Source organism: Diaporthe citri (assembly GCF_014595645.1).
Source record: "Diaporthe citri strain NFHF-8-4 chromosome Unknown scaffold_6, whole genome shotgun sequence".
Taxonomy (NCBI): domain Eukaryota; kingdom Fungi; phylum Ascomycota; class Sordariomycetes; order Diaporthales; family Diaporthaceae; genus Diaporthe; species Diaporthe citri.
In genome coordinates, this window is record NW_025064851.1 from 1,814,340 (window position 1) to 1,826,494 (window position 12,155).

Below are 12,155 nucleotides of genomic sequence, written 5' to 3' on the forward strand. Positions count from 1 at the left end.
AGGTGGTCGGCCCGGTAAGCAGCATCTCGGGCTATGGAACGAAGGATCTGACAGCTTCCCAACGTCCGTGGACGATCCGAGTCATCAACATTGCAGTGGTTATGGGTGACCAATAGTATCGTCAAGTAATCTACGACAGTCCACGGTCGTGCATCATTGAGAGATCCTGTCTTCCAGGTGCTCACTGGTGCCTGGTTGCATCGAGGGGCATTCGGTTGTTGCAGTACACAGCGTGCGTTCTGCTGTCTACCAAGACACTATTTTACAATTTGTTGACACAAAGCGAATAGACTCAACTGCCCGTGTAAAAAAGATCGTTGACTGTGACTCTGGTCGTCGAAATCGACCACGCGTGCCTCCCCCAGAAAGCCCCAGGTCTGTGCCGAACTGCCAAGTGGAATATTCAAGCCTGCAGAAACTTCTTCTCATGACCAATCAATGACGACACATGCCCCGAGCAAACGTTCTCCCACCTTCCCATCATTTGGTATGATTGTCGAGAAAACTCCAACACCAAACCCCAAAAAACGCCGTCGGAAGCCATTGCTGCACTCGAATGCAAAGTGATTTTGAGTAACCATTCTCCTCCTGTTGTCACCGGCTGATATCCGTTTAAGCGGTGGCGGCTGCCGGAGCAGATGCGCCGTCGACCTCAGGAATCTTCAGGCCAGTGCCGCCGAGGTTGGTCTGCTTGACGTTGGGGTTCTTGGTGTAGTAGTCGGAGATGGCGGCCTTGATGCCGTCCTCGGCAAGCATGCTGCAGTGCAGCTTGACAGGCGGCAGACAGAGCTCCTTAGCAATGTCTGTGTTCTTGATCTGCGATGCCTTGTCGAGCGACATGCCGCGGACGAGCTCGGTGAGATAAGAAGACGATGCGATGGCACTTCCGCAGCCGAAGGTCTTGAACTTGACGTCGGAAATTGTGTTTGAATTTGGGTCGACGCGGCTGGTACGTGGTTAGTCAGTTGTTATATCGAAGGCTAAACGTGCATATATAGATATCACAGCGAGGGGACAGGTGCAGAAATGAGGTGGATTGATGTGGAATGATGCAGGAGTGACGTGGATGTAGACTTACATCTGGATCTTCATGACATCGCCGCAAGCTGGTGCTCCGACGAGGCCGGTGCCGACGTCGACATCGTTCTTGCTCAAAGAACCGACGTTCCGTGGCCGGGAGTAGTGGTCGATGACCTTCTCGTGATAAGCGTGTAGCGCCGACAGCAACCGTCGGTGCGAGCTGCCTAGGGACGCTGGCGATGGCCGGTCGGATGGGCGTGGCGAGTGCTCGCCTCGAGGCGACTCTGAGTCCTCGTGAAAACATCTTGATATTGGGGGTTTATTCGCCGGTTATCGATTGAAAATGGATGAATCAATCAATAGAGAGTTCGCAGCGTTCTTGTGATGTCTTAGGTGTGAGTTGTAGGTGTTGGTGCGTCTGGGGCGGGGTGGTGTTGGTTTGGTTCAAGTGTGTGTGCGAGAGAGAAGGGACGGGAGCTTCGAAAGAAAGTCAAGTGCTGGAGCACGGTCTGTGACGCTGAATATTTGACGTGCAGTCGCCCCCCCCGTTCCCAGCAAAATGATGTCGGGGTACGGGCTAAGCGGCCAATCAGATGCGGATAGGCCTGCTTAAGTAACAATGATTTCACGGCGATCTCGGAGAATCGGTTTTTGGGAGTGGGCCCAGCTGGGGGCGGTTGCAGGACTTATCTGGCTCGATCTTATCAATCACTTCCATTTAATTTGGAATTGAAGCCCGCCCCGGCCCAAAGCAGTCAAGGCTGTCGAATCTCCGAGCTTCTTTTTTATGGGTTTCCGAGACCGAGGTGCGTCAGCAGTAACGCCGAACTCTGCCTAGGCCTGTTTGCAATTCTTGTCACCTGTCCATGCAAACGGGAATAAAGTCATCATGTGCAGCACTTGAAAGCCTGCCAAAAAAGATACGAAAAATGTGCATACACTCCTGCGTGAGCAGACAGATTGTACAAGTACCAGAAAGCCCAGGCCAACCTCTCGGTGACTGAATTGCTGCCAGTGACTAGTTGACCGACCGGCAATCATCAAATGTATCATGACCGCTTGTCGTTGCGCTGGCACCTGCACCCCACAGTAATCCCGGCCGGATCTTCCCAAGACTGCAGGCTCGTTTCGCCGGGCTGTTGCGGGCTTGCCGGCCTCTGCCAGTTGCTCAGCTCAGCTGCAAGGGCGGTGAGTGGGGCGGGTCGGTCACTAAACGCGGGGTGAAGTCGCGTTCCATTTTGCCCCTCGGCAGCCTGGAGCTGCAGCTCTCACAGCGAGCGGCCTTCGGCGCGCAGCTCGACGTAATCCCAGACACATCAGCCTTTCCATCTCTCAACCTCCGTTTGGACCTGAGTTGTTCTTTCCGCCCAATCGTGACCCTGACTTTGGACACTTACCATTCTGGTCAGCCGTTCCTTTCTAGCAAAATAATTAAAAATGGCGTGTCCACACGTCGACTCTCTCAGTGAGGCAATGTTCGGGGGAAAGGGAGAGGATCGCCCTGTTCTCGTTTGACTGACTCTCGTGAGCAGACATCTCGCCCCCGACGCCTGCCCAGTCAGTCTATCGCGAGGACTGCACCCAGTGCTTTGACTCTATTGTGAGGATCATCTTTTGTTCAAGACCATTCCACTTCTTGCATGACCTGATCCTGACCCCATTCCTGCTAGGACGACGCCGACGGCCTCAATGTCTGCCTCCAGTGTTTCAACGGCGGTTGCGCCGGCGACCGACAGCACTCCGCCCTCCACAGCGCCCTCCGATCCCACCCCCTCGTGCTGAATATCAAGCGGACTCGCAAGGCTGTCACTAGGGATGAGCCGCCCCAGAAGATCACGAAGCTCGCCATCTCCGCTGAGAAGGAGGAGGACAAGTACGACACCGCCCTGAACGTAAAGTGTCTCGAATGCAATACCCTCATCGACTACACCCATCCCAAGCTCGCCCCTGTGGTCGACGGAATATTGACGTCCAACACCTTCTCGCGGAAAGAGGAGATCAAGGCCTGGGAGCAAGAGCTTACCAGCTGCGAACACATCCTGCTGATGCAGCAGGACGAGCCCCGCAAGATTGCCTCCCAGGACCTCGGTGGCTGCGCAAAGTGTGACCTTAAGGAAAACTTGTGGTTGTGTCTGCAATGCGGCGCTCTTGGTTGTGGTCGTGCCCAGTTCGGTGGCGTTGGTGGCCATTCCCATGCACTGGCGCATTCCAAAGAGTCGGGACATGGTGTTGCTGTCAAACTCGGTTCGATCAGCGCCGAAGGCACAGCCGATATATACTGTTACGCTTGCGATGATGAGCGTGTCGACGAGAACTTGGCCACACACCTCGCGAATTGGGGCATCAATATTGCCGAGAGACAAAAGACGGAGAAGAGTCTGACGGAGATGCAAATCGAGCAGAACATGAAGTGGGACTTTACGACGACACAAGATGGCCAGGAGCTGAAACCCCTGTTTGGTCCTGGTTTGACGGGTCTGAAGAATCTGGGCAACAGCTGCTACCTCGCCAGCGTACTGCAGTGTCTCTTTGACTTGGCCCCCTTTCAGAAGCGGTATTTCGAGGGCAACAACGACCTACCCATCGTCGAGGATCCCGCTCAAGACCTCGAGACACAGCTGCGGAAGCTGGCAGATGGCCTGCTTTCCGGCCGTTATTCCAAGCCTGATCCTGATGCAGTTGCTTCGCCAGGCGAGAACTCGACGGAGGTTCACCAGAAGGGATTGTCACCCGCCATGTTCAAGCACCTCATCGGCCGTGGGCACGAAGAGTTCTCCACCATGCGACAACAAGACGCCTTTGAACTCTTCCAACATCTCTTTAAGCTAATTACACGTGCTCGACATCCATCTCCTGCCGCCGACCCTACTCGGCCTTTCCGCTTCGTTCTGGAACAGCGTCTACAGTGTCTCAGTTGCAAGAAGGTTCGATACTCGACGACAGAGCAGGAAAACATCACAATCATCCTGCCAGTGGAAAAAGAGCCCCAGAAAGAAGGCGAAGAGGGCCCTGCACCATGGAAGCCCGTGACCTTTACCCAGTGTCTGGATGACTTCACTGTCGACGAGGTCGTGGAGCTGACCTGCTCTTCCTGTGCCTCGAAAGAGGGCTATACCAAGCGGACGCTGTTTAAGACTTTCCCGGAGATTCTTGCTGTTAACGCGCGAAGGATGGCCATCGTCAACTGGGTGGAGGTGAAAGTTGACGTTCCTGTCACTGTCCCGGATGAGCCATTCACCTTGGACAAATACCTCTCTAAAGGCCAACAACCAGATGAAGAATCTCTTCCAGAGGAAGAGGCTCCAGCCGGCGCTTCCGCCTTCGTACCCAACGAGACAGGCTTGGCCCAGCTAGAGGCAATGGGATTCCCCCGTGTGCGCTGTGAGAAAGCATTGCACGCGACAGGTAACAGTGACGCAAATGCTGCGATGGAGTGGCTGTTCGCACACATGGAAGACCCTGATATCGATACACCTTTGGACTTGGGTGCCACTGGTGGTGCAGGCGCAGGCGCAGGACCAAGCCCAGAGCAGATCGAGATGCTTACCTCCATGGGCTTCGATGTGCCCAAGGCCAAGAAAGCACTCAAAGAAACCGGTGGCGACATGGAGCGGGCTGTCGAGTGGCTGTTCAGCCATCCAGATGACCCTGGCTCTCTCGATGACGACGAGGGTGCTGCGGCCGCGCAAGTGCTGGCTCTGACGAGCCCGCCGGCAGTGCTACGCTGCCCGCGGTGTTCCAATTGCAGAGTATTGTGTGCCACAAGGGCACGAGCATTCATGCTGGGTAAGTGGTCTTGACCCAGCAGTTCATATACCATAATTGTGATAATCAATTCTGACTCTGGCTGATGCTGAACGCTAGACACTATGTGGCCTTCATTCGCAAGCAGCTCGACACGCCCTGTTGGGTTTTGTTCAACGATGAGAAGGTTGTTCAGGCGATCGACATCGACGAGATGCGCAAGTTTGGGTACGCGTACTTCTTCAAGCGTGTGCAAAATTGAGCATGTGTGAACGGAAGCATGGGCTGCCTTCCGCCAAGGAATGGGAACCTCACGGCGTTGTGCGGGTATTGGTGTGTTGGTGCCGAGGAAGCATTAGAGCTAGAAGACATTTCATGACGGCACGTGCGGAATGATGCATCTGAATGGTACGGGGAAAAGCAAAAGCGTCCTCATGGTGATCAAGAGAATCGGAAACGGCATTTGGTATTACAGGAAAAACAGTCTTGCCCGCCCCCGACACCAATTATCTAAACTCCATATCGCCGTTTTGCGTGAATATATGCCATCAAAGCAGAGCAGCCCTGCAGGATCATCATGTCCGTGAACCCATGCCTCTCGCTCCTCCGCGGAAGCCCATCGTCGTAAAATCATCGAATCAAACATCGCGCCCTCTCTGTCACCCAGCCACCGACAAGAGAGCGGAGGGTGACCGCAGAGACCTCATCATGCGGCGTCCCTTCACCACCTCTCACAGGAACCGTGGGCACACCTCCCGGAACCTGAGAGTTATCACCCAGGCTACCAGTCCTTCTGCTTGTAGCTGACCAGCGTCTCGATCCTGTGGCTGTTGGTGCTGAACCCGCGCAGCTGGACCCTCTCGCCGCCCTCGATCTCCTTGGCGTCGCTGTCGCCCCACTCAACGGGGACCTCGCTGTCGGCGTCGGCGTACACGAGCACGTTGAAGGTGCACTCGCCCGCGTCCAGCTGCGGCAGGAACGTCACCGACGCCGTGATCTGCCGGAAGATGGCGGCGATCTCCTGCTGGATCTCCTGCTCCGTCTTGTTGTCCGGCGGTGCTGCTGCCCCCGGGCCGTCTGCGTTTTCTTGATTCGCGGCTGTTGTTGTTGATGATGATGATGATGTTTCTGTTGCCATCTTGCCGTTCGTCTGTGCGTCTTTTGACCTGGATGATTTTGAGGATTTTGAGGACTTTGCCGGGGCGAAGATCTGCACGTCGAACTGCCACCGCTCCAGATGCTCGCCCGTGTCCTTGTTCGTGATGACGATCACCAGCTTGGAGATCTTGCCGCCCACCATCCACTTGTCGAGCTGCGACATGATCTTCTTGATGTACGCCTTGACCTGGTCGTCGGCCGAGACCAGCATGTTGAGGCCATACTTCTTGACGACGGTGAAGTCCTCGGCCGGGTAGACGCCGCGCTGGTAGAGGATCGAGTGGATCGAGTATTGGAACTGTGGGCGGAGCAGCTGTTAGCCAATTGTTCCCGCGCGTACAGATTGTGGCCGACGGCATGTGCGAGGGTTGACAAGAGTTTGCTTAAGAGGGAGACGACTTGGCAGTGGGTTGAGGGTCGAACGTACGAACTCGGCGACGAGCCGGGCGCTGCCCTTGAGCGACAGCTTGTGCACCTTGGAGGTGTCCTTCTCCTTCTTGCTGGGCTTCTCTGAGGTCGCCATTGTGGTGGTCCGCGTAGGGCGCGAGAAAATACTGGGATCGTAAAGTTCACGCGTGACGTGTCGGCAATTTGTTCAGGGTGTGATGCGAGGACCTTGCAGGCTTGGAATGAAGTTCTGGAAGCTGGCTGGCGGATTGTTTTGTTCGGCTGGCGGTTGCCGTGCCAGCAGGGTCCTGAAAACGTGGTGCAGGGGTGGTGTGGATTTGCGGCAACCGGGGTTCGAAGATGTCTGTCTACTCAGCAGACGTCCCCAAATCCTATTGCCATTACGGAGTAGGATACAGACAGACAGGCAGGTCTTTTAAAAGTCTTGCATCATTCCACAATCAGGTGCGAGCAATTGAATTATTTTGTTACAAATCGTTGAACATCAAGATGCAACACTGCAGTTAGCAAGTGGTCAACAATATGATGGAGGCGGGCCTTCGAGCCGCTCCCCACAATCCACGAGACCACCGATCACTGCCAGCTTTTGCTCATCTTAGAAGTCATACGTGTACACCCTCCTCTTCTCTGGTCAATGCCATGCGAGAATTTGCCCCACTTTAACTTCAAAAAGCTCTTTCATGCTCGGCCGTTCGAGCGAGAGTCTGAATCTCTGATCTCAGAATAAGGAACGGCGGGGCCAGAGCTCCGTATCCTTAGGCACAACATACCTAGCCAAACTTCTACATCAAGTCCTCTGCTTTACTTGAGTTTGTGGGTCTAAGTCCTTGGCCACAGCCAAGCTCCAAAGAAGCATTAAGTGAAGTTGGTTGACGAGTCGAGGTCCGTAGACCTACCATCGGGGACATGCCAATTAATACACATCACGCTTGAGGATGATAATGGGAGCTTGTGTTACACATTTTGTTATTTGAGTACTTCTTCAGATCAGGCAACACTCCTTCCAGTAAGGGTAATCTTGTGCTGCCCACGACCACTGCATCTTGCCCCCTTGTCCCAGCACTCCTGACACGCATCCCAATTCCCGCCTCGACACTGTGTGCAGTGATAGCGGTCGCCTGGAATGCGGAAGTTGCAGACATCACACCAGTGATCCCACTTCCAGGCCCTCGCGTGGGAGACGGCCACCCCCTCCAGCTGTAACAGCTTCACCTGGTCGGGGATGTCGTTGACCTCGAGGTCTGCCATCTTATCCCTCCTCCCCTCTTCGATGTACCGTTCACGCCTGTCCACGAGTTTCCCAATCCTCCTCTGAATCTCGTATACCCGTGCATCGCGCCTCTCTTGTCCATATTTTCTGCCATCGTCATCTGTAGCGCTTGTTGACTGAGCAGTCTCTGTTTGGTAATCTGGTGCCTCTGGTGCCGCTTGTGTGAGTTCTGCTTCGAAGTCGAAGAGACTTTCAAATTTGTAGGCCAAAGACACAACATCCTCTTCCTCAGAGGCCTTGGATTTCTTCTCAACCTCCTCCTGCCTGTGCTCCTTTTCCATGCTTTCTTCCTTACGACGTCTCATATATTCCTCCTCCCTGATCTTCGCCTTCCTCATCTCAGAATCCAAATCCGTCAGCACGGCTGCATCGAGGCGTTGCGTCTGACGAGCCTGTTTGATCTCGTCCCTCAACACTAGTCTTTTGACTTCCTCTTCGTATCTGAGGCTGTTGGAGCTTCTGAGGGCCGAGGGCGTTAATTCCACCACCTGATGCACCTCGTGGCTGCGAGATTTCGAGACGGGTTCTCTCCAAAACGGGGTCTCCCCGCGGACCAAATATCGTGCATACGCCTTGATCTCCTCTTGGAAAGCTTCTATGTCCTCGTCGGCGATGCCCTCGCCTTGTAGTGACCTGCCAATTTCTTGCCAAACGACTACATCTTTTCTCTTGGAATGTGCATGCGACCCACTCCAAGGCGCCCCAGTAGCGGAGAAATCCAGGCCTTTTGAACCATCCGGGACAGGCCCTTGGTGGGCTGCTTGTGACCCGTTCTTGATCAGAAACTCCAGTCTCGCAAGCGATCCATGGCTCAAGGTCGTCAAGAATATGTTGATGCTCGCCGTGTGGATGGCCAGCTTCTCCCGCGGTCCCCGCTTGTCCTTGGCCGCGAACTTCATCCATGCCACGAAGTCCTTCTTCTTGTCGGCGCCCCAGCCGCTATACTTGCCGACGACGCCCTGCAGTTCCTTCATGCTCTCGGTGCAGTTGTGCAGCAGGAGGCGCATCTGGTTCTGCCGCTCCATGCTCGCCGTCTTGATCAGTGGCATCGGCCCCTTAGCCTCGGCCTCGAGGGCCTGCAGGACCGACGTGAGGCTGGCGAGGTCGAGGCGCAGGCCCTCGAAATCTGAGCCCGCAGACTTGAGGGCGTTGATGGTCTTCCATGCTACCTCCGAGCAGGCGATTATATCGCCGATTCCGAAGCCGAAGGACATGTTTCAATACGAAATGCGCAGGGTGAGGGGTGCTCGCTAGAACATAGGAAAACGCCGGGAGAGATTTCTGACCTCCACTACGATGTTTTGAGTGGAGCGAATCAGAAGTTCTGCGGCGCTCGATAGTAGATGGAGCTGAAGTAGCTCACCCGCATTAGTTAGCTTTGTTGATCTGCGGCTGATGCTGGGATAGACTAAGTAGGTGAGACGACAGGGGGCACCGCGGCTTAGCTCCGCGTTTGTTGATACAAGAGTCATCAGTAACAATCTTCTAATTTTCTTCTTGAAACGAAGGCAGGCGTTTATATGCAGGTCGCATGTCGGGAAGCGTGGAGATTGCGGCTTTCTTGGTAGGTTTCGTTAAATTATTGTCAGATCAAGATCCTGTGTTATCATGCTGCGGTAACTCTTATGAATTTTCACATGGGAGGTATAGAATGGCCATGAGCATGCACTAATCACATCACATCACTCCTTCGAAAAGCGACCAGTATGCTGCATCCACGCCCTGGAGAGCCCAGTCCCCTCCGTCGGCGGTAAGGTCAGGCTCCGCGCTCAGGTCTGCCCCCGAGCCGAACGGCGCCTGGTCATCATAAGGCGCAAGGGAGAGGAACTCGTCGTCGAACAAGAACGCCGCGTCGAATGAGCCAAAAGCCGGCGACTTGTGCTGGCCTTGCGGGTGTGTGGGACCGAGCTCTGCTGTGGCGGACTGCTGATGTTGCCAGGTGCTTTCCGGGTTGTTGTTGCTGTTGGCCATCTTGATGTTGATCGATCCAAGATACGGAACGTTGAAGTTCATTTCCTTCCTGTCCCGTGCCTGCAATTTTCCGGCCGCCTTTTCGATTATGGGTGCCAGCCGCTCGATGATACCCACCGCCTCCTTGCTCAGGCTGTCCTCGGTCAGGCCTGCCACGTGCTCCATCCTCCTTCTTGTCGATTCTACCAACTCTCGGTCGTTTCTGGTCCGGTCCCAAACCTCCCACTTCCTCCTGCCCAGGTACGACAGGCATAGTGTCATGGCCGCTATGAGCGCTGCGTAATCAACCCTCCGACAGCTGTAGGCCGAAACATTGTGGTTCCGAAAGGAGATGAATCGGCTGAGCAGCTCTCGGGCAGCGGTCAGGCATTGGCTCTTGGAGTGGTCATAACGTGACGAGCATGGCTCATGGAGCATGTACGGAACATGGAGCACGATGAGGAGCGTAAAGTGGTGCATCTGACAGATGATCCTCTCTGTGGCCTCCCAGAGAGTGTTCAGAGGAGCGAAAGGGTCAAGCTTGGGTTCGTCCCACCAGCCAAAAGGCATGTTCTTGGCGGCTGCTTCGAGGTCCAGATCTATCTCTTGGGTGAGGGCATATTCACGGGATGCGGTATTCTGCGTGGCGCAACGTTTTTTGCGACGCTGGATATGGTTGCGGTCGAGGATCTTGGCCGAAAAGACCGTATGTGCCCTCTCGAGACGCTCGACTGCTGTTCCGCGAGGGCCCTCCAACTCGTAGACACTTTGATCATCTTGGCTGCAGACCGGAAGACCCAGCAGGAGGGACAGGTATCTATCGGAAAAGAGAAGGCGGTGCCACAGCGTCGCGGCTGAAGGTCTCCGCGTGGGGTCGCTTTTGGGATCGCACGACCGGAAGGCTGCAGAGTGACCACGGTCTATACCCATGATCTGTGCCGTGTTAATGGCCCGCCGGAACGTTATCCAGGCCTTACGAAGGCTGCCGGCGTTGACCTGATAGTACCCATGAAGAATCAGGCACTCGACTCCCTCAGCATAACCAACCAGCTCGTCGTTTGAGGTGGCAAGCATGCAGGTTGTGTCCAATCGGCGCATGGCCTCTGCCTGAGAGATCCCTATTCCCAGAGCGTCCCAGTCAAAGGCGGGCGGTAATTGCTGAATGCAGATGAGACTCTGCAGTGCCCTCCTGGCGAGAATAAGCGGGTGTGAGGAGATGGGCGGCACCACAGCCCAGGAGGATGCAGGCTCGACCTTGCCAGCTCGCCGCTCAGCGTCGCTATAACATAGGGCTGCGATATACGGAGCACCGGGGCTGGCTGAAACGATCGCCTGGAGAACACCCGGCTTCGGGATGACGGAACGCACCGTGGTGCAAACCCAGAAGTGCTTCGGTGACGGCATTTCTCGGCCTGAGCGTGTCTGCGGTTCTGTGCTGTCCTCCTTCGGGGTGGAAACGACCGGGACGGTGGAGGCGGCAGACTCGGCGGAAGTCAGAACTGGCGTCGCAAGTGGTGCTGATTCCGAGGCCCCACCAACATCATGCTGCATTGCCAACAATGCAGCAATAGGTCCATCGCGGGCGTGAGAAGCTTCGAGGCCGTCAGGTGACGAGACGTGGCCCGCTCGAGCATGACTTTCGCCGGCCGAAGCAGAGCGACTGCGCCTGCTGTGCGCCTGCTGGCTTGAACTGGGTCCTCGGTCGGGCACATCGTCGGGCACGATCTTGTTCACGATCCGTTCCATCATCTGCTCAAGACGATCAAGCCTCTTTGCCAATGGTGGTTCGGGCTTCTGTCCCGGCTCTGGACCACTGCTGTCGTCAAACTCCTGGCTTCGACAAGCTGTCTCCCGCTGCTTGCAGCCGACGCATACTGCGTCATCCGGGCCATCGAACTGGCATTTGATTTTTCGTTTCCTGCCTGAGACTTGTCAGAAACTCTACAGACGCCTTGATTTGGGGTTTTCTGTCAATGCTTCTGCGGTATAGGGTTGAAATACGCCGGCACCCTTAGATGCACCGCGACTTATAGGCTGCCGGGAAAGGACATTGTCTGGCAGCAAGGGGAGGAGAAAAGCTCACATTCCCAGCACGACTTTGTGCCCTTTCTGATCTTTCTTCGCTTAAAAGGCGGTTCCGAACGCTCAATACTGTGACGCTCCGCCATCAGCAAGACTTAATTCCCTGAGATGGCTCACTTCTTTGCCCCATAAGTTCGGCCGAGCGCCGGACGAACCCTCGATTTGGTGACCCCTGTAGGAGAGGAACAAAGTTCGTATGAAAGGGAGCCAAATTTCTCAGGTCATGAAGTCGCTCTCACGGTTTGAGGCCTGGTGGAAATCGACATTTGAAAAAGAAGATTATGCAGCAAGTAAGAGTTGCTGATGAACGTTGGTCAGCTCAGTCGAGTGAGGTCTCGGGTGATGTCTCGGGCGGCAAGCGATTCGTCAGTTCGTCCGTCCATCGGCCGAATGGGCCGAGCATCGCATTTCAGTTGCACCCTGGTTCCAATCAAGACCTCTATCTCGCTTATAGTGATGTCCAGTACAGGCTAGGATAAGATAATTAATTTGCCACATGTAAGCTTGACTGCGTAGCATTATT

The 12,155-nt window shown here is 55.1% G+C and overlaps 5 protein-coding genes across 5 annotated transcripts; 1 reads left to right on the plus strand and 4 right to left on the minus strand.

Moving 5' to 3' along the window:
* Window positions 1–612: 612 nt before the first annotated feature.
* Window positions 613–1,324, minus strand: INS49_012523 (uncharacterized protein; the record flags this gene model as incomplete). Its single annotated transcript, XM_043173226.1, has 3 exons — window positions 613–946; window positions 1,079–1,194; window positions 1,253–1,324. The coding sequence occupies 3 exons, from the start codon at window positions 1,322–1,324 to the stop codon at window positions 613–615; spliced, it is 522 nt and encodes a 173-aa protein (XP_043022523.1).
* A 1,133-nt stretch (window positions 1,325–2,457) lies between these two features.
* INS49_012524 (uncharacterized protein) lies at window positions 2,458–5,026 on the plus strand (the record flags this gene model as incomplete). Its single annotated transcript, XM_043173227.1, has 5 exons — window positions 2,458–2,485; window positions 2,553–2,620; window positions 2,691–4,709; window positions 4,769–4,806; window positions 4,885–5,026. 5 exons carry the CDS (start codon window positions 2,458–2,460, stop codon window positions 5,024–5,026), a joined length of 2,295 nt encoding a protein of 764 aa, XP_043022524.1.
* Window positions 5,027–5,545: 519 nt separating this feature from the next.
* On the minus strand, window positions 5,546–6,445 carry INS49_012525 (uncharacterized protein; the record flags this gene model as incomplete). Its single annotated transcript, XM_043173228.1, has 2 exons — window positions 5,546–6,220; window positions 6,350–6,445. 2 exons carry the CDS (start codon window positions 6,443–6,445, stop codon window positions 5,546–5,548), a joined length of 771 nt encoding a protein of 256 aa, XP_043022525.1.
* Window positions 6,446–7,317: 872 nt separating this feature from the next.
* Window positions 7,318–8,814, minus strand: INS49_012526 (uncharacterized protein; the record flags this gene model as incomplete). The annotated part of the gene is made up of 1 exon (XM_043173229.1): window positions 7,318–8,814. One exon carries the CDS (start codon window positions 8,812–8,814, stop codon window positions 7,318–7,320), a length of 1,497 nt encoding a protein of 498 aa, XP_043022526.1.
* Window positions 8,815–9,277: 463 nt separating this feature from the next.
* On the minus strand, window positions 9,278–11,718 carry INS49_012527 (uncharacterized protein; the record flags this gene model as incomplete). The annotated part of the gene is made up of 2 exons (XM_043173230.1): window positions 9,278–11,472; window positions 11,634–11,718. 2 exons carry the CDS (start codon window positions 11,716–11,718, stop codon window positions 9,278–9,280), a joined length of 2,280 nt encoding a protein of 759 aa, XP_043022527.1.
* Window positions 11,719–12,155: the final 437 nt, after the last annotated feature.